The sequence below is a fragment of the Arvicanthis niloticus genome, chromosome 20 (assembly GCF_011762505.2).
Source record: "Arvicanthis niloticus isolate mArvNil1 chromosome 20, mArvNil1.pat.X, whole genome shotgun sequence".
NCBI lineage: Eukaryota > Metazoa > Chordata > Mammalia > Rodentia > Muridae > Arvicanthis > Arvicanthis niloticus.
This window is the reverse complement of record NC_047677.1, coordinates 44,466,179-44,486,586: the sequence shown is the minus strand read 5'-3', so window position 1 is coordinate 44,486,586 and position 20,408 is coordinate 44,466,179. Positions and strand designations below refer to the sequence as shown.

At 44.5% G+C, this 20,408-nt stretch overlaps 1 protein-coding gene across 1 annotated transcript in view; it reads left to right on the top strand.

Moving 5' to 3' along the window:
* The window catches only part of Dnah8 (dynein axonemal heavy chain 8), a 237,184-nt gene that overhangs the window by 19,794 nt on the left and 196,982 nt on the right, over positions 1 to 20,408 (top strand). The window contains exons 10-17 of the mRNA XM_034524086.2: positions 1,535 to 1,636; positions 4,932 to 5,078; positions 6,625 to 6,822; positions 11,421 to 11,497; positions 13,725 to 13,824; positions 15,066 to 15,185; positions 16,605 to 16,740; positions 20,035 to 20,222. Of these exons, the coding sequence (XP_034379977.1) occupies positions 1,535 to 1,636; positions 4,932 to 5,078; positions 6,625 to 6,822; positions 11,421 to 11,497; positions 13,725 to 13,824; positions 15,066 to 15,185; positions 16,605 to 16,740; positions 20,035 to 20,222 (1,068 nt within the window). The remainder of the gene's footprint in view (positions 1 to 1,534; positions 1,637 to 4,931; positions 5,079 to 6,624; positions 6,823 to 11,420; positions 11,498 to 13,724; positions 13,825 to 15,065; positions 15,186 to 16,604; positions 16,741 to 20,034; positions 20,223 to 20,408) is intronic.

Below are 20,408 nucleotides of genomic sequence, written 5' to 3'. Positions count from 1 at the left end.
TACCTTTTCATGTCTTCCTTGGATTGAACTCAGGTTGTCTGGCTTATGAGGTAAGCGCCTTAACTTGCTGAGTCATCTCACCAGCCCATCATGAGGCTCTCTCTCTCTCTCTCTCTCTCTCTGCCAAGGATGTTTCCCAGGCTTGCCTCAAATTCTTTTAAGTAGTAGAGGACAGATGACTTTGAACCCCTGATCCTCCTGCCTCTACCTCCTGAGTGCTGGGATTATATAGGCCTGCACTGAAGACCCCCTCTCTGGGGAGACCCTCACTCAAGTCTCAGGAAGTTATGGCCACCCAAAAACTCGCAAAACACCGAATCTGGATGCAAACAGCAGAGGCTTTATTAGGGAGAGTTAGCCGGCTAAAGGTCAATTCATTTGTCCACGCAGGAGCTGAATTGACAAAGACCTGCTGGCTGAGGGACTTTTTAAAAGGGGAAAACCACAAGCCAGAGGAGTGAGGAGGGGGTGAGGGGTTGCTAAGGAAACATAACAAAAATAGTGGAAAATTCCAGAGGAACACAACCTAAGTGAGTCAGGGTCATGTGGAAAACACTCTGTATACTCATTCTTCTCAAACATGTGGTCTTGCCATGTCACTGTGGCCCTGCCCTGTCATTGTGGCCCTGCTCTGTCACTTGCTCAACTATTTCTCAGTTGCTCAGACACGGCCCTGTCCTGTCATCATGGTTACTAGTTTCTCAGCATCACCTAGATGACTTGCATTTCTCTCTTCAGGTTCCTGAAACCGGGCAGTCTACATTTTTAGCTTGCTTCAGAGAAAGTTTTCCATGCCCTTTAAAGTGAGGCTTAGAGAAAAGCCCATATACATTTATAATTTTTCACTCCGCAGCACCAGTTCACCTGTTTTAAGTGATGGAACCAAGGCCTTGAGCATGCTGGGCAAGCATGCTACCATTGTTCTATAGTCCCCTCTCAACCATCTTTTTCCTCTTTATAAAAAAATTTTATTTTTTTTTATGTGCATTTTACCTGCATGTATGCCTTAGTGAGGATGCTGGATTCTGGAACTGGAGTTGCAGACAGCTGTGAGCGGCTATGTGGTTGCTGGGAATTGAACCCTAGTCCTTTGGAAGACCAGCCAGTGCTCTTCACTGCTGAGCCATCTCTCTAGCCCTCTCCACTAACCATTTTTAAGTGGCTGTTATTCATTACTTTGGACTAGGTCAGGACCTAAATGGAAGTGGACTAGACAAGTAGAAAATGTGCTCGGTTTTGGGATTTGTGGCCCCAGTGACAGAGACCTAATCGCAGTCCGTAAATGTGACTTTGGGTTTTCTTTATTTTGATTGGATTTGTGTTTGTTTTTTAATTTTGTGGTTTATATACTCCACAAATTATTTATCATTCACATATATATGTTTAAAAGAAATATATATATTTAAATATATATTTATGTATATTTTAATATATATACACAAATATATTTATATATTTAAATATTTAAGTACTTATATATATTTCTTTTAAATGCCATTTACCTACAGCTACTTTGTACCTACCTTTATTTTAGGTAACAAATCAGATGGTGACCGCCTGTAAAGCATACATTACCGACGGCGGAACGAACCATGTGTGGGATCAGGAGACACCAGCCGTCCTAAAGAAGATCCAGGTTTGTAAAAGTGCTTCATTTTCATGAAGCAAAGCTCTCGCCTGGCAGCTCAGTCTCCTTCCCTTTGCTCGTTCACGGAAAACATGCTCCCTTTCAAGTGGTTATGAGTGGAGTAGTGTGGGAAGATAAAAGAGGATTGTCATGGATACTTCACTCTGCCGGGGGCCAGAGAGGTAGCTCAGTGGTAAAGGGGCTGTGAGGATCCGGAAGCCTTTACCTCTATAGGCATCTGCACGCATGCGCAATGCTCCCCCCCCCCCCCCCCCGGGATAATTAAAAGTAACAAAGTATTTTGTGTGTCAGAATGAGAGGAGCAGGTTAAAGTAGCAGGAGAAGTGGGAAAACTAACTGAAGTGGGCTCTGGGTGGCAGGTTTGCAGTGCTGGATTGCAACACTCTCCCGCCCTGCAGAGGTCAGGAAAGATGCCCCTCCCCCTGCCCCGCCCCCAGAAGCCATAGACAAGTATCCGTGCTCAAATTACAGAAGGAAAACAGGAAGTCGAGGCATGTATTCTAGAAGTGTAGAGAAACTGGGCTAAGGATGTATTTTGATTGGTAGAATCTTGCTAAGCATGCATGAACGAACCTCTAGGTCCCATCCCTGGCACATCCCTGTCGCCCCATCACCGGGGGTGGGGGTGAGGTGTGTTAGCGATGGGGACTTTGGGAGTTTGAGGCCACCCTGGGCTACATGGGATTCCGCTTCTCAAAACAGCAACAAAAGGTAGAGAAATGGATGGGCGAAGGGAAAATCTATGCAGAAGACTCATCTGTAGTTATCCATTGAGGTTGCAGGCATCTTTTCTCTGGTATACATTCCACTTGGGACTTGACTGTCAGTTCTGAGAAACACAGATTCTTTTCCTGGAGTCAAGAGTACTAATGGACAAAGAACAGAACCATCAAACACGGAGAAGCAAAACAGCTCTCAGTAACTTAGAGAAGAACAAGCCCTCAGGGGCCTCAAGCCACCGGGAGCCCCCTTCAGGGAGACTTGAAAGTCCGGACACAGCTTTCTCCTTTTGACAGCAGAGCGCAAGCATTTGGAAGAAGCTTTGAAATGTGTCCAGAGACTACACCTAGAAGGTGGAGACGAATAAAAAACATAAAAGATGCCACCACGCCTGCAAGGACAAGATGGTTTATTAGAAGGGACGAGCTGAGCCGGTGAAGACATGGAGTGAGAGAATGAACAAGAAAAAACGTCTCAGAAAAATAACCAGTTCCAGAGCCAGTGCTGAGGGGAAGGACAGCCAAGAAATACTGAATGACTGACTGTCTTAGTCAGTGTTCTATTGCTGTGAAGAGACACCATGACCACAGTAACTCTTATAAGGATAGCATTTAATTGGGGCTGGCTTACAGGTTCAGAGGTTCAGTCAATTATCATCAAGGCAGGAGCATGGCAGCATCCAGGCAGACACGGTGCAGGAGGAGCTGAGAGTTCTACATCTACATCTGAAGGCTGCTAGCAGTATATTGGCTTCCAGGCAGCTAGGATGAGGGTCTTAAAGCTCATGCCCAACAAGGTCACACCCACTCCAACAAGGCAACACCCCCTCAATATGACCACACCCACTCCAACAGGGCCACACCTTCTAATGATGCCACTCCCTGGGCTGAACATAGACAAACCATAACAGTATCTTCTCCCAACTTCTTGCTTTTGTTTTTTATGACCCACTAAGTCCATTTAGTGCACTGGTGTGTGGCTGTCCCCAGGAGCTGAGAATCCTACTTGTAGCCACTTGTCCTTCTGAAGTAAGGACATCCCGCCATGACAAGTATGAACTGTTGGTAGCTCCTTAGAAAGAGGTGGGGCCTGGAGCTCACCCTCCCCATCTGTGCCTGACTTTTGGCTGGCTTGATCTTGTGCAGGTCTCATGCAGGGAACCACAACTGCCATGAATTAATAAACACAACAGCCACTTCTTGTCCAGAAAACAGCCCTCCAAACCATCTTCCTGCTTAGACATCCTTCTGCCTCCTCCTCGTCAATGTTCCCAAGCCTTGGTTGGGGAGACGGTGTTGATGTCCCCTTGAGTGCTGAGTGCTTAGTCTCTCATTTTCAACATTCTGGCCAGTCTACATGTGTAGGCACAATTCGGAGCATGGGAGAGGGGAGAGCTATCTTATTCGGTTCTTATATCGATGCCTCCCAACTCCTCAACGCTAGGTAGGAGAGAAAGAAGGTTAAAGGGGAATGGGGTGTAGACCTCCTTAGACAACTTCCTGTTGATCAGGGTCGTTGAGTTCTTTGGGGCAAGTCCAGTCTTGGTCATCAAGATGTCTCCAACTTTTCTTTGCTTTCAAACATTTGACAAACTACAACAACAGCTACCAGGAGCATTGGTGGGGGGCAGAAGTCTCCTTATCCTCTCCTCCTCCCTGTCTTCCTCTTTTTCCTCTTCCTCCTCCTCCCTTTCCTCCTCCTCCCTCTCCTCCTTTCTTTCCTTCTCCCTCTTTCCCTCTTCTCCCTCCCTTTCCTCCTCCTCACTGTCCTCCTCCCCTATTCTTCCTTTTCTTCCTCCTCTTCCTCCTCCTCCTCCTCCTCTTCCTCCTCCTTTCATCTTTTTTCTTTATGCCTTCTGCCCCTCTCAGGGCTCTGGGATTTACACCCTCTCCAGAGTCCCAGAATTAAACTAACTGCCGTTGGCAAAGATCGCCCCCTGCTATCTCAGGAGGCAAATCATAATCACCTGCTGTGAAGCAGCCTCTTGTCCCACACTTGGGATTAAAACACATATTCTCATAACATAACTGGGTTTTTAAAGAACCCAAAGCTCTATTGACTCTCTCCATTGACCGCTGCCCACCGCAAAAGCGCCTCTGACCCAGGTTGAGTCTCCGAGTGCAAACACGCATAATTAGAAGGCGGTTTCCCTTAATTAGCCATGGGAGTGAAGAACCAAAGCTGACATCATACTTTTGTTCCAGAAGAGTTAAGGGGAAATAGTGAGGTAAGAGAGACAGAAGTGGATTGTGTGTTCAAAAAGCTGTGCTTTCTGAATGGCTACTCTGACTGTATCCAAGTTCCTTGAGTATAGTCTTTTAGTCTGGATAATTTCAGTGCATGATGTGTGTGTGTATGTCTCTCTTTTATATAAAGTTTAAAATAAACATTTAAAGACAGACATTGTCATTCATATGTCTTAATATATATAAAGAGGACATGAACATTTGTTATCAGCGCCAGCCTTTGTTTGAGGGGCTGATGGGGCTGCCATGGTCAGCCTATCATAAACCTGTCACCTATCACCCTGCCTGATTTTTTTTTCTTTCTAATTCTCTTATAGGATTGCATCTTTCTCTTCAAGGAATACCAGACGTCCTTTCACAAAACAAGGAAGCAGATTTTAGAATCCTCAGGGGAGAAGTCTTTTGAGGTCTCTGAAATGTATATATTTGGAAAATTCGAAGCCTTCTGTAAGAGACTGGAGAAGGTAAGTGCCTCAGTCAGGATTTGTATTTCTGCACAAAATATCATGACCAAGAAGCAAGTTAGGGAGGTGAGAGTTTATTCATTTTACTCTTCCACATGGCTGTTCATCACCAAAGGAAAGTAGGACAGGAACTCACACAGGGCAGGAACCTGGAGGCAGGAGCTGATGCAGAGGCCATAGAGGAGTGCTGCTTACTGAATTGCTTCCCCTGGCTTGCTCAACTTACTTTTTTAAAGAACCCAAGACCACCAGCCTAGGGATGGCACTGCCCACAATGGGCTGGACCCTCCCATCCTTGATCACTAATTGAGAAAATGCCTTACAGCTGGATCTCATGGAGCCATCCCCCTCAAGGGAGGTTCCTTTCTCTGTGATAACTCCAGCTCGTGTCAAGTTGACATACAAAACCAAGCAGTACAGTAAGCATTCTGCAGTCACAGGACTCCGCCACCCTGAACCACACTGTGCTGGCTATTTGGGAGTTTCACATAGTGTGGGTGAGGATCATGGACTCAGGCCCGGCCCCTCCTGGTATTGATCCAGCTCATTCAGTCAGGTTACTCATATACCCCAGCGTTTGGTGTATTTGAGCTGGTATCTTCTCTCATTCAGAGCTAGTGCCTTGTGCCGGCACAAGGCTATTGCAGAATTTCACCTCTCCCAAGACCTCAATTCTTCTTATACAGATAGAGCTTGAGCTTGAAGGCTCCTACTCTCGACCACAATATGAACCTGAGAAAATGAGTATGGCTGGTGGGCCCCATAAGTGGGCAGTGTCTGAAGCCCATTTGTGCTTCTCTCTCTCTCTCTCTCTCTCTCTCTCTCTGTCTCAGGACCTACATCCACAATGTATTTCTGAACAGTGTATAGGGGAAACCTTTGCTGGACAGATAACTGCTGGAAACTCCTGCACCTCTGACTTCAGTCATTAGGACTGACTGAGAAGGAATGGTATTGTTTAGAAGGCCATAGGGGACCTACACTAAAGGTTCCTAGGTGTCCGTCTTTGGAGGGTATCTTAGTCAGGGTTTGTAGTCCTGCATGACCAAGAAGCAAGCTGAGGAGGAAAGGGTTAATTCGGCTTACCCTTTCCACATGGCTGTTCATCACCAAAGCAAATCAGAACAGGAACTCACACAGGGCAGGAACTTGGAGGCAGGAGCTGATGCAGAGGCCACGGAGGGGTGCTGCTTATTGGATTGCTTCCCTTGGCTTGCTCAGGTTGCTTTTTATAGAACCCAGGACCACACCCACAATGGACCCTCCCACCCTTGACCTTTCCTGCGTCTGCTTCAGCAAAACATCTTTTCATCTGTGTGGCTCAGCAAAACCTCACTTGACATAACTGACTTTCCAAAGAAACTAGATGTTTCCCACTTCAGTAACCCTCCCGGCACACCCTCCGTGGCCTCCTTCCTCTGGCTAGTCCTATCTCCTAATGTCTCAACCACCTTCCAAAATAGCGTCGGCAACATTTAACACAGGAGCTCTGTCTAGAGAAGGGGCCTGAGCACTCACTTCTAACGTCTGACATTTCTTTCGGAAGATTACGGAGATGATGACCATCGTGCAAACATACTCAGCCTTGAGCAACTCTACAATCGAAGGAATCGATATTTTGGGGATAAAGTTTAAAAACATCTATCAGGGGATTAAGAAGAACCAGTATGACATCCTGGATCCACGAAGAACAGAGTTTGACACGGACTTCTCAGATTTTATGGGGAAAATCAACACTTTAGAGGTAAGGTGTTACACAAACTTGTATTCATTAAAAACCCGAAGCATAGTTTCGGGTTCTCCTTGGTACTGTTATTACAAATATCCACACAGAGCAGGGCTCCTGTATTCATCTTTTTTTTTTTTTTTTTAAAAAAGGTTTTTGTTTAATTTTGTTTGCTGTTTTGTCTGCATGTATATCTGTGTACCACGTGTATTCCTGGTTCCTCAGAAGCCAGAACAGGATATCAGATGCCCCGGAACTGGAGTTGTGAGCCACCATGTGGGTGCTGGAATGGAACCTAGGTCCTCTGCAAAAGCAGCCAGGGCTCTTGACTGCTGAGCCATCTCTCCAGCCACATGTATTTACCGTTTATTTTATTCCTGTTCCAAGTTGCTTTAAGAAATTTGTAGGGTGAGTAATTCTTTTTAAAGCAACCTATAAAACATTTTCTACCTGTATGTGTATGTGTGCACACATGCACGTGGATGTGTATGGCCATGTGTGCAGTTGTGTGTGTGTGTGTGTATTTATGTGCAAGGTAGCAAGGCCAGGGATCAACCCCAGGTGTCTTCTACGTTTTATCTGAGCTAGACTCTGTCATTGGCCTGGAACTTCACACAACTTCCAGTGAACTTCACACAACTTCCAGTTAGGGTTTTGATTCCTGTGAGGAGATACCATGACCATAGCAACTCTGAAAACATGTAATTGGGGCTGGCTTACAGGTTCAGAGGTTCAGTCCATTATCATCAAGGTGGGAACCTGGCAGCATCCAGGCAGGCATGGTGCAGGAGGAGCTGAAAGTTCTACATCTGAATCCGCAGGCAGCAAGAAGAGAGCCTGACACTGGGCCTGGCTTGAGCTTCAAAAACCACAATGCCCATCCCCAGTGACACACTTCCTCTAACAAGTTCACACCTACTCCAGCAAGTTCACACCTACTCCAGCAAGGTCGCATCTACTCCAGCAAGACCACATCCACTCAAACAAGGCCACAGCTACTACGACAAAGTCACATCTCCACTAATTTATCTCCCTATGAGTCTGTAGGGGCCCTTTTCATGCCAACCACCATAGGATCTGAGCTTACCTCTTCATGCTTGCAACCTATGTGCTTTACCAACCATATCATTTTCCTGGCCTCTCTGTGTCTCTCTTTTTTTAAAATGAAAAATGAGTATATTTAGTAAAAGACATGTATGAATAACTGCACATCCAAAGGGTCTTTTATACATTGTTGTATTAAATTTGAACACTAATCATGTTGCCCTGCCTGTGGTGGCGATGTGCGGTCCTCACCACCCACCAAAATGCTCTGGACTCTCAAATGAAAGACAGACAGACAGACAGACAGACAGACACACACACACACACACACACACACACACACACACACACACACACACAGAGCCTTATTTTTAATACACCCTAAGCAGCTCAACAGCTGGTTCACTCTCAGACTTCCACATTGCTAACACTTCCCCTCCGATATTCCTGAATTATTACTTAATAAAATCTATATTCCTCCTTTGTTAACTCCAGACCCAATTGAGGGATGAGGCCTTGGGCTGTTCTTCCCAGACTCTTGCATGGGTATATGCTTTCTCCCTGCAGCTCTCAAGCCGGATCCTCCTGCTTCCTGCACTGTGATTCCAAATCCTCCTCCTTCCCTGGGTTCCCTTGTCCAGAAAATCTAAAGTCCTGCCTTTGTCTTTCTGCCCAGCCATTGGCTGCTGGCAACTTTATTTACCAATTAGAGCCGACTGGGGGCGGGGACCCACCGTGTCTTACATGCAGATGTGTGAATCCCCATGTCATTTGGGAGCCCAGTTAACATGATAAAAGCAACAAACCAAATCCATAACATGTTACCCCTTTCATCCATTTAAAAAGGCCTTTTCTCTCAGATATACATCGAACAGAGTAATAACAGTCATGTGAACTAAAAGGTAAGGTATGCACTAATAACATCCAGTCTATATCAATTCCGTTTACTTAGCTACATCACTTTAACATTTATCCTAACTTGAAGAGTTTACAATTCTGTATCTGAATTATGTTTTGATTTTTAACTTGTATTACCACCCGAAAAACATTCTTCCAAATCTAGATCATTTCCTTAGCATTAAACAACTTAAGCTTGATTATGAGACTATAACTAGTCTTTAACCCCACCAGAGGTCCAAGAATGAATTAAATATCACCTGAATATATATGAAGCACACACACATAGCTTCCAAAACTTAAATAAATTGTAGAGGCAGCTGACTACCTGGACAGTCCCCCAGTCCTTAAAACATTGGAGCATCTGTCTTCAGCCTTCTGGCCAAGAACCATCTGACAGACCTTAAGTGAAGTAGGAATTATTATGAAGGAATAGCTTACCCTGTCTTGGCAGAGCTAAGCTGTTGACTATTTGGTATCCTTTCTTGGACAGTATATTTTAATGAAAATGAGTATATCCAGTAAAAGACATGTATGAATAATCACATATCCAAAGGGTGTATGGTGTCTTTACCTGTTGAGCTTTCCCACTGGCCTCCATTTTCCAATTTTTGAGACCCTGTTTCTTGACACGAAGAATGAAGGAATAAGACTTATTCATTACTTATGTGTAATTTGTTGCTTTCAAAAATCTTTAAAATCTATATTACATGTAACCTTAGCAATATTAATAAGACAGCTCCAGAGGTGTCACCACTCCTACAACCATACTGTCTGCTTTTGGAACAGGTTTCCTTCAATTAAAACAAACAACAACTTATTTTTCTTTTATGTATGTGTTTGCCTGTGTGTATGTAAGTGCACCTCATGCACACAGCTCCAGCAGAGTCCAGAAGAGGGCACTGCATCCTTTCTGGAACTGGCATTAACAGAAGGTTGTGAGCTGCCTCATGGGTGCTAGAAATTGAAGCCAGGTCTTCTGTAAGGGCAGCCAGTGCTCTTGACTGTTGAATCATCCCTTAAGTTTTATCCTTCTCCTGCCTGCCTGCCTGTCTTTTTGTCTGTCTGTCTGTCTGTCTGTCTGTCTGCCCATCTTTCTAAATCATTGTTTTGTTGTTGCTGTTGTTGTGTGTTAGGTCCCACATATGCTAGGCAAGTACTATTAGCACTGAACTATATCCCTCATCTTTTTCTTACTTTTCGTTTTGACATGGGGTCTCATTAAGTTGCCTAGGCTGGCCTTGAACTTCCTCTGTGGGGGAGACCGTCCTTGAACTCGTGCTCTTTCTATATCAGCCCATAGAGTAACTGAGATCACAGCCCACATCATCAGGCTTGATAAGTTAACTTACTTTTCATTTCCTTTCCACTTTTGAAAATTATGTTCTGATATCAGGATATATTCCCGTTATTACTGTTCATTTTGGCTAGTTGGGCTGGATGGAATTTACTCCCGAAGTACATTGGGAATTAAATATTCATGGCAACAGGAATTAAAAATTTCACTCTCTGAAAACTTTATGATTTATTAATGAAGATTATATATTATGAAAGATGTAAATTTTAGCTTCTAATAAAGTTAGTGGCCATATGATTATCTTTCCTTTCTCCTTTTCTTTTTTCTTAGGACCAGTGATTGGTTCCAACTAGGCAGGCACTGTACCACTGAGCTACATCCCAGCCCTTCAGTTTTTGAGAGACAAGGTCTCTGCACATAGCACAGGCGGGCCTCAGATTTTTCAGTTTTCCTGCCTCTGTCTCCTAAGTGCTAGGATTATAGCGTGTGCTGTCAAAGCCAGCTCCTATAAGCCCTTGGATAGTTATTGCTAGATAATTTGACTGTGCTGTCAGTATTTTAACTTTCCTTCTGTTTCAAGTGTCTTGACTCACCCGTGGGTGTGATCCATTGGACCACTGATCCCGATACAGTCCACGTGAAAAAAAAAAAAAGTCAGCAAAGAGCAATTTCAGTTCTGTCTTGCAGGGCCAAGAGCTTGCAGCTCACTGTCAGGGATGGTGGGAGTCTTGGGAGAAACATTTTCTGCCTCCTGGTCCTACTGAGCCCCAGCACTGAGGTTTCCCAGGGCAGTAGCATGGGCAGCTCGTGATTGGAAGGTCAATATGCTGTTCCAGCGGCATGCTTAGAACTTAGCATCCCTACAAAGAGCAGCACTTAGCAAGGGAACCTTTCCCCTTCCATACATTCTCTCAATGAGAATATCCAACCGGGAGATGCAAGCGCAAACCACCCAAGGGGCTTCCGCCTTTCTTTCAGGCAGCCGCATGAATGGACTACAAAGAAGCTGAAATTCATTTTGATACCACACTGTGTTTAGTCCAGTCTACTCAGAAGATTATAATGTTCGCATGCCATTAATTTCCAAGCCACAAATGGAGTGTTTTATATAACCTCCATGGGTGTGTAGGTGTGTGTGGGGGGTATGGAGTCGTTAAGATGCAGTGTGTATTTTGTGTTCACCTACATCTCACTTCTAAGGGGGTGATGCTTCATTCAGTAGCCAGTGTGGCTTGTGGACACCACAGCAGACTAGGCCCCCAGTATCACTAGACCCTTAGGTGGTAAATATGTTGGGACTTTAGGAACATCATTAACTGTGAAACAAAACTGGACTCCTTCATGTAAGCATAACTTGAATGTTAATGTTCTATTTTAGATTCAAATTCAGGCATTTATGAACAGTACCTTTGGAAAGATCCTGTCCTCCCAGCAGGCTCTGCAGCTGCTTCAGAGGTATTTATTATAGAGGCCGAAGGAGGGTTGGTTCCTCTGAAAGCATAAAGCTTTTGGGTAGCTCGGGAGGCAAAGTTGTTGCCTTGTAATGCGAAGGACCTGAGTTCGATTTCTAGAGCCCATGTAAAAGGAGGAGGAGGAAGAGGGGAAAGAAGAAGAGGAAAAAGGAGGGGAAAGAAGAGAAGTAGGAAGAAGAGGAAGAGGAGAAGGAAGAGGAGGAGGAGAAACAGGAGGAGAAGGGAGAGGAATAGGAAGGCAGGAAGAGGAGGAGGAAGGAGAGGAGGAGAAGAAGAGGAAAAGGAGAAACTGGAGGAGGAGGAGGAAGAAGAGGAAGAAGAGTAGGAGGAGGAGGAAGAAAGCCAAGCAGGGTAGGGCATGTTTGTAACCCATCATTCCTAGGGAGTCAAAGACAGAAGGATCCCCTGGGGTCATTGGCCATGCAGTCTATAAGTTCAAGGACGGTAAGAGACGCTGTCTCAAAAAAAGAAAAAAGGGTGAGTGGCACCTGAGGAATGTCACCAGGGTTGTACTGTGGTCTCCACACATGCATACACATGTGCATATGTGCCTGCACACATATGTATCTGTACACCCCCACACAACACCCCTGCGTGCACACACACACACACACACACACACACACACACAATCTCTGTTTTCAAATTAGATGTTCTGAAAATCTCTCCTTCATAAACCTTAAGAGTTATGAATAGTAACATTTACCACTCAATAGATTTTTGAAACAAAGAACATAGTTTTTCAACCACTTTAGATTTTATTTTGAAACAGGCCCACTGTAAGCCAGGCTGGCCACAGGAAAACCTTAGATCTCTTGTTCCTGCTGCCTCCACTTCCCAAATGGGATGACAGGTGTGTGCCATGATGCGCCACTGAATTAAAAAAAATAATAGAGTCTTTCATAAGAAAGTCTCGAATGGCCATGTAATATACTTCATTTTAATTTCATAGTTATTATTGGGGAGGGAATAGCTAGCATTTAATTTTACTTGGGGAAAGAATTTCCAAGGAACATGATTGCATGTTGTCATAGTATACTTTAGATGTCAATTCAACCCAGATCTGGAGACATCTGGGAAGAGGGAACATTAATCGAGGAACTGCCTCCATCAGATTGACCTACGGCCATGTCAGTGGGCACTTCTCCTAATTGCTTATTGATAAAAGTAAGCTTAGCCCACTGCGGGTGGTTCCATCCCTAGGCAGATGCATCTGGGCTGTGTAAGACAGGCAGTGTGATAGGGATGGTGACCGGAGAGTTGGAAGCGGAAACCGTTTCCTCCCCAAGTTTCTTTTGGTGTTTACCACAGCAAGAGAAGCAAAGTAGGACAGTTGTAGTGGTATAGACACAGAAAAATGGTCGGCACAGTCAATCAAGTAATGTCCCCCACCTCACAAAGTTGCCCCCCGCCCCAGCCGTTCACAGCAAGAGTACTTAAAATCTACTCTCCTTCTGTCTCCTTTATCCTCTATTCCCAATGAAGGGTGGAAGTCTAGGTGCTAGAGAAAGAAGTTGGGCTAGAGGCTCTCTCTCTCTCTCTCTCTCTCTCTCTCTCTCTCTCTCTTTCTCTTTTCTCTCTCTGTTTATGTATGTGTGCATACACACATTTGAGACAGACAGACAGGGACACATATATGCATACACAGAGATGGAGACAGATAAAGACAAGACCCATGCCAGAGTTCCCTTTAGGAAGCCTTCCCTGGGAATCAGTGTATCTGGCTTCCTGGTGGCTTTTCTGCAGTTCCATATCTCCTGTGATAGTGATTGTCTCTTAAGAGACTACCATGAGATTCACAGCAGGAATGAGATGGTTTTGACAAGTGACAACTTAGGTAACATTTTAATGGTGACACCTCCCTCCTCCCACCCGTCTCCCATCGCCCACTTTACCTATAAATATGCCATTGGTCATTTCATTCTATTATCAGAACAGTGTGGTCCTGGCACCTCCCAGGTATCCTCTAGTCCCTGAGTAGATGTGATATTGGCTAACAGGCCATTATTACAATCTCTGCCTTTCAATGTGCAAACTTCAGGGTTTCCAGGAAAGCTGAGGGTGCACCTGCCTTGTTTGTTGTTACATGCAATTCAAAAAAAGCCCGGAATAAACATTTATCAAATGCATGAATGAATATTCAGCGCTCTAGTATGTCTGTAATATGTTTCTCATTGCCCTTCTAATTATCCAGCTTTGATTCCTTTTAGGTTTCAGAAGCTGAATATTCCCTGCCTGCAACTGGAAATTAATCACACAATTGAGCGGATTCTTCAGTGTTATGTGGCCGAACTTGAAGCTACCAAGAAGGTCAGTATCCTGCATGTACACAGAAGAATATATTCTATAAAGAGGGAGGCTCTGGAAGCCTTCACCATTGTCATCAAATGCCTGCATCTTCAGCACATTCCTCTCAGAATGAAGGCTCTTGGAGAATCCCCTCTGAGTCTGAGGGTACCTGGATGGTCAAACCCACACCTGTTTGCTTTGGACACAGTCTTCCCAGGTTTCCATAGCAGAGCCAGGGTTAGGTTAGCATTCCCCCCCCCCCCCAAAGACGTGCAGGTGCGGGAGTGTATCAGATACAATGTAGCTACATGTTTCCTCTAGGGACTACCTCCTTAAAGAGTGAAATAAGCACAGAAAGAAAACACGCTTGCCAGTTACTTCTGCAATTTCTATCATGGAAACACCTGATGGAGAGAATTTACTGGGGGAAAGATGTGTATTGCCTCCGAGTCTCAGCCTGTCTTGTGGAGTAGCTCAGTACATGGTAGCAGGGGTGTAAACCTGAGGCTGCTTGTTTGGTAGCCAGTCAGCACACAGCAGGGAGCAGATACAACTTTCAGAGGTCCATCCCTTCTCAATGGAATTCCACCTCCTCATGATTCTGCAACTTTCCCAAATAGCACAGTCAGTTAGGGATGGGAAGAGGTTTAAAATAAGACCTCGGTGGCTGGGAGGATGGCCCTGCCAATAAGGAGCTTGCTGTGCACACGTGAGGACCTGAGCTCAGATCCCCAGCACTCAACTAAAACAGGGGCGGCAGCATGCACCTGCTGTTTGCAGGTGGCTCTTGCGGCTCCCTGGCAGCCAGCCTAACCCAGGCAGTGAGCTCCATATTCCGTGGGAGACACTGTCTCAAAATATAAAGTTGAAAGGGACAAAAGAAGCATTGACCTCAGGCATCCATATGGCCAGGCACATTTGTATGCACACACGCTTGTGTGCGCGCACACACATAACACACATACACACTCACACTCGCACATACCCACTAAAAGGTTGTGGGGCATTTCTGATTCAAAGTATAACAGCATGTCCTAGGAAATGAAGGCAAAGAGAGAGTAAGCATCGTATATTGTGGACGTGATTGTTTCCGAGCCTCAGATTATTGGTTCTGAATCTCATTTGCATTTTCATCGACTATCTCTTGTGCATTCAACCTTCGAGCCATGGTGAAACCACCTATTCAAATACAGCTGTAAATTTCTTCACGTCCTCCACTGTGTCGGATGCAAATATTAACATCATATATTTTTTAATTATAGCTCTATCATTCTCAGAAAGACGACCCTCCTCTCGCTCGCAACATGCCCCCTATAGCAGGGAAAATTCTCTGGGTGAGGCAGCTGTACCGCCGGATAAATGAGCCCATCAACTACTTCTTTGTAAGCCAATCATACAATTTATACATGAATCGTGGTGGTGTGGGAACGAAATTACATTACAAATGCATCCTGTCTTACAATATTGATGCCAATGAAGTAGTCAGGACCAATGCTTTTACCAAGAAGGGGGGAAAAAAAACCAAACTTATAAACATGCCACAGAGGGACTAAGACAATCTTTTCATGTTCGGTGGACCAACCAGTTCAATTACAGCTGGCAAATCTTATGTGTTTTAATAACAGAAGACACTTCATAAGGACTCTTAAAAATGATTGTTTAGAAAACACACAGTGTAAGCTTATGTCCTGAGTCTTATTTGCATGTGTGGATGGATAGGTGCTGATGTATATTTAATGAAAGCCAAGAAGGGTGCTGTCTGCATTCCTCTTTGAAGAACTGAGCCCCAGGCAAGGCATCTCGGTGTATAGAGTATAAGATGACCAGGTTTCTGAAGAGCGAGGTCCTTGTAGACCCTGCCAGGATTCTGGAAAGCTCCCTTTGTCTTTTCTTTGTTTTCTATGTTGTTTTTATTTGTGTAAGAGACAGAGTATCAGAATAGAGTCCGCTTTGTTTGAATTGTATTTCATGCCTGAACAGAGAACAAAATAACCCATAGGACCTCAGTGGAGTAATTTTGTTACTGGGGCAATACAAAATGTAAAGATTCTGCTCTGCTCCTGTTGCCTGCTTCATTATTCTGCATATTTTCAAATATTTGAACTGGGGATGGAGTGATGCCTCAGCAGCCGAGAGTGCATACTTCTTTTGTGAAGGACCCAAGTTCAGTTCCTAGCATCCATGTAGGGTGGCTCCCAGTTACCTGTATGTAATTCCAGCTCCAGGGGCATCTGTCGCCCCCTACTGGTATTTGTACACACCTGCACTCCTGTGCCCCCTATTCCCCCAGAAAATAAAATAAAATAATCTTCAAAGAAATTTAAACTCTAGCTTTAGACAAGAGGCTAAGGTACTATAGTGGCAGACCCAGCCTGGCATTTGTGAATTCTTTCAACATTAACAAAAAGGAATCTGTTTTTTTTTTTCCTTCCCTTCCCCAGCTCCACCTCCACTGCTGTGTGGTCGTAAGGAATGTTTTCTGATAACTGTTTAAGGAAAGTTAGCCAGTTGTCCCTTGTCCAGGCAAATGGGGAGGGAGGAGGAGATGGAGATAGGACGCTCTGCTGCCTACGGCTGGTTGTGGGCCAACAGAACCGTTTCAAGCCTTTCTTTTTTTCCCACTGGAATATCTGAATCCTCCTGTCTCCAGCTTCTCTGGCCTTTTACTCTAAGGTAGAATCTAAATGACTACCATGTCTATTTGATGTCAGCGTAAGTAGTTTATGGAATAAAGTCTGCAGCATCTTAAAATATAACTTTCTCCCCCCTTCCCCTCAATTCCCTCCAAAAAACAAACCCAGAAAAACTCTGACATTTTGTCAAGCGCAGAAGGTAAAGCTGTCATCCGTCAGTATAACAGGATCTCGTACGTGCTGGTGGAGTTTGAGGTGGTTTACCACACAGCCTGGGTCAAGGAGATTTCCCAGCTTCAGTATGGTGCGTATCAGGTTTGCAAGTGGGGCTCGGTTTCCAACAAATCCACGGTTCTGTTGATGCTTGGCCTTCTTACATGCAATCAGGCTGGTTAATTAAAGCTTAGATGTGGGTCTGGGGAGATGGCTCAGTTGTGAATGCCGAGTTTATTCTGCAGAACCAATGTAAAAAAGCCAGGGTGGGTGCCTTACAAATCCCAGGACTTGTGGGGGTGGTGATGGGGGGTGGAGGGATGAAATCAGGCAGATCCCTGGGGCTCCCTACAGGGAGGAGAGTCTAATTGTTTCACTCCATAGTAACAAGAGACCCTGGCTCAGTAGCTAGAGAGCAGGCAGTCTTGATAGATAGTTTGTATCAAGTTTTATGGAATGGTCTTTGCCTGGTGAGAGCACCATTTGACATTAGAAGGTACCGTAGACACGTAGCAGTGGGTTAATGCCTGGGAGAAGTGCTCTCGAGCAGAGCTAACAGCTTAATGTTAGAGTTTTTCATGCTAGCCCAGGCTGTGGGAAGTGAATTACTCTGAGTGATTTCCTGTTTTATGGCTTGGCTGTGCTTGACTGTGCTTGGGGTGCTGGCTGGGCCTCCTTTTGATGGACACTGCACAGAGCTTCTCTGGTGGAGATCTGCCAGGTCCTCAGATGGTCACTCTCGCCTGGAGTGACCCTTATGTCCCAACTGTCCTTACAGCGCTATCTTATACTTTTGACTTTTTTTGTTCTGCCCTGCAAATTCAGTATAGTCTTAAGTCAGACTGATTTTGTTAAACAAAGTGTTTGGAATTATTCTGGGATTTATCTGAATGGATATGTGATTTCTAATTCATTTCTGAAAGGGTCCAAGACATGTTGGATAAAATTCTTAGCTGAGATCCTCAGGAAAAACCGACCCCATTAAGAACCTTGTGAAGGTGGCTGGATGTGGTGGCTTATCCTGAATCCCTGTATTTGGGAGGCAAAGGCAGGGGGATCTCTGTGAATTCAGGGCAGCCAGGGTTACACAGTATGATGCGGGTTAGAGAGTGAGACCCTGTCTTAAAAAAACAAAAACCAAACCAAAACAGCCAAAACCATCTTGGGCTGGCAAGATAGCTTAGTGTGTAAAGGCGCTTGCTGCACAAGCCTGGAGACCTCAGTTCAATCCCTGGCACTCACTTAAATGTGAAAGGAGAAAACTGACTCCACAAATTGACCTCTGACCTCCACGTGGGCATGCTCTGACACATCCTCCCAATAATAGATTTAAAAATAAATTAATTAAGATAGTCTTTTAAAAGGAACCTCTCGAAGACTAGTTTTATCTAGTGAGTAAAAGTCAGCCAACTTCAAAGGGATTCAGGGAGCATTTTATTTTCCTAAAATGCGTTGTTTTGACATTGTTCCAGGTCACCCGAGACTTGGCAGAGTCTGTGATTATAATGAAATTCTTGTGATAATAAAGTTTGTTGAACTAAGATATAATTTGAATGAATACATATGAACCTTAGAAATAATAATTATTTTTTACTATTATGCCTCTAGCAGTAACTCCTGTTACATTCATAGATAGTCCAAGGGGCCCGGAGAGATTGCCCAGTAGTTAAGGGCACTCACTGGCTGCTTTTACAGAGGACCCAAGTTCAGTTCCCAGCACCACATGGCAGCTCACAACCATCTGGAACTCCAGTTCCATGGCATCCAACGCCCTCTTCTGGCCTTCATGGGTACTGCACACACATGTTGCATAGACTATACATGAGGCAAAATACCATATACATAAAAGAAGTGATGTAAGGCCCCAACAAGAATCTTTTGAGGCTGCACATTTCAATTCATAATAAAAGCATCTGTTTACATCTTAAAACATTTATTTATTTATTTATTTATTTATGTGCTTGAACATGTGCTTCTGCATTTACATGTGATACAGCATACATGTGAAAGTTAGGGGACAACATCTGGATAACTTGATTTCTACCACGTGGGTCTCAGGAATTAAACTCTGGTGTTAAGGTTTGGTTAGGTCCAAAATGGCTATCTTAAAAATGCTTATTTGTATGAATGATGTTCTTGCGATATATAGTGTGAAAAGCAAAACAAAACAAAACAAAACAAAAAAACCAAACACACCTGTATTCTAAGAGGCCAGGACTCAGCATTACTTAGTATGTCTAGCTGCAGATGGCGGTGCACACCTGTGATCTCAGCTTTAGGGAGGTTGAGGCAGGAGGTCAGAAGCTCAGAGTCACCACCTGCTTTATAGTGAATTGAAGGCCAGGTTGGACTAGATGAAATTGTGTCAAAGACAAGAGTTTGAAGTGTAGGCAGTGTGCTATCTTTGTCAATGCTGATCCCTTTTCAGGGGCCATCTGCTTAGCTTTAAGACACAGCCTAGAGGTATCCGAGAGGGGAGACTCTATTGAGGAATTGACTAGACCAGACTGGCTGTGTGTGTGTGTGTGTGTGTGTGTGTGTGTGTGTGTTGGCTTGATTGCTTAATTGATTTAAAGGGGCTTAGCCCCCTGGGGGGCACCATCCCTAGGCAGGTGATGTCGAACTGTATGGCAAACCTAGCTGAGTATAAGTCAGCCTGAGTGTCTGTTAGCAAGCAGCTTCCTCCACTGTTCTTTCTGTATTTTTTGGCTATGAAGTGAGTTCCTGGGTGCGAGTTAACGCTATGTGGAACACCTACTTTTAGGTCCTTGCCTGGAGTTTCCTCAGTGATGGACTGTGATCTGGAGTTGAAAGGCAAATAAATCCTTTCTCCATCAAAGCTATTTTTGGTCAGCATTTTTTTTAAAAGCACTGTAACGGAAAGGAAACTAGAACAAGGGTTAAGTTATAATCCATAGTAATAAGCTACAGAGGGGGCTGGAGAGATGGCTCAGTGGTTAAGAGCACTGGCTGCTCTTCCGGAGGTCCCGGGTTCAATTCCCAGCATCCAGATGGCAGCTCACAGCTGTCTGTAACTCTAGTTCCTGGGAATCTGACACCCTCACATAGACATACATGCAGGCAAAACACCAATGCACATAAAATATGAATAAATAAATTACATAAATTTTTTTTTAATAAAAGCTACAGGTAGACCTCTGTGGTCCACTCAAGGAAGTATTGCAGTTTGTGGCATAAAGTCTGTCTCATACCCATCAACTTTTCTCTCTCTGGATCTGAGTTTTGATGGCTGATTGTGTGTGAGAGACTGACTGTGTGTGACTTAGCACTGTAGGATCTGGGACTACTCCTCTGCCTTTAAGTAGGGAGTCAGGAAGCAGAGGGGAGTGCAGAGTAACTGACGCCAGCACTGGTTTGTTTGCAGCTTTGCAAGCCACGCTGTTTGTGCGACATCCGGAAATAGGGAAACTGCTGGTTAACTTTGATCCCAAAATTTTGGAAGTTGTGCGGGAAACAAAATGCATGATAAAGATGAAACTGGATGTTCCGGAACAAGCAAAGAAGTTGCTGAAACTGGAGAGCAAACTGAAGGCAGACAAGCTGTATCTGCAGGTGAGGGACAGTGGCTTCTGATGACTTTTTTTTTCTTTGTGTGTGTGCATGGGTGTTTGCGTGTGCGTGTATGTGTGCACGTGCATGTAGATGTGCGTGTTTGTGTGTGTGTACATGCTGGTATGAATGTGGATGTGTGTGCATGCGTGTTTGTGTGTGTGTGCATGTTTCTCTATATTCATATAT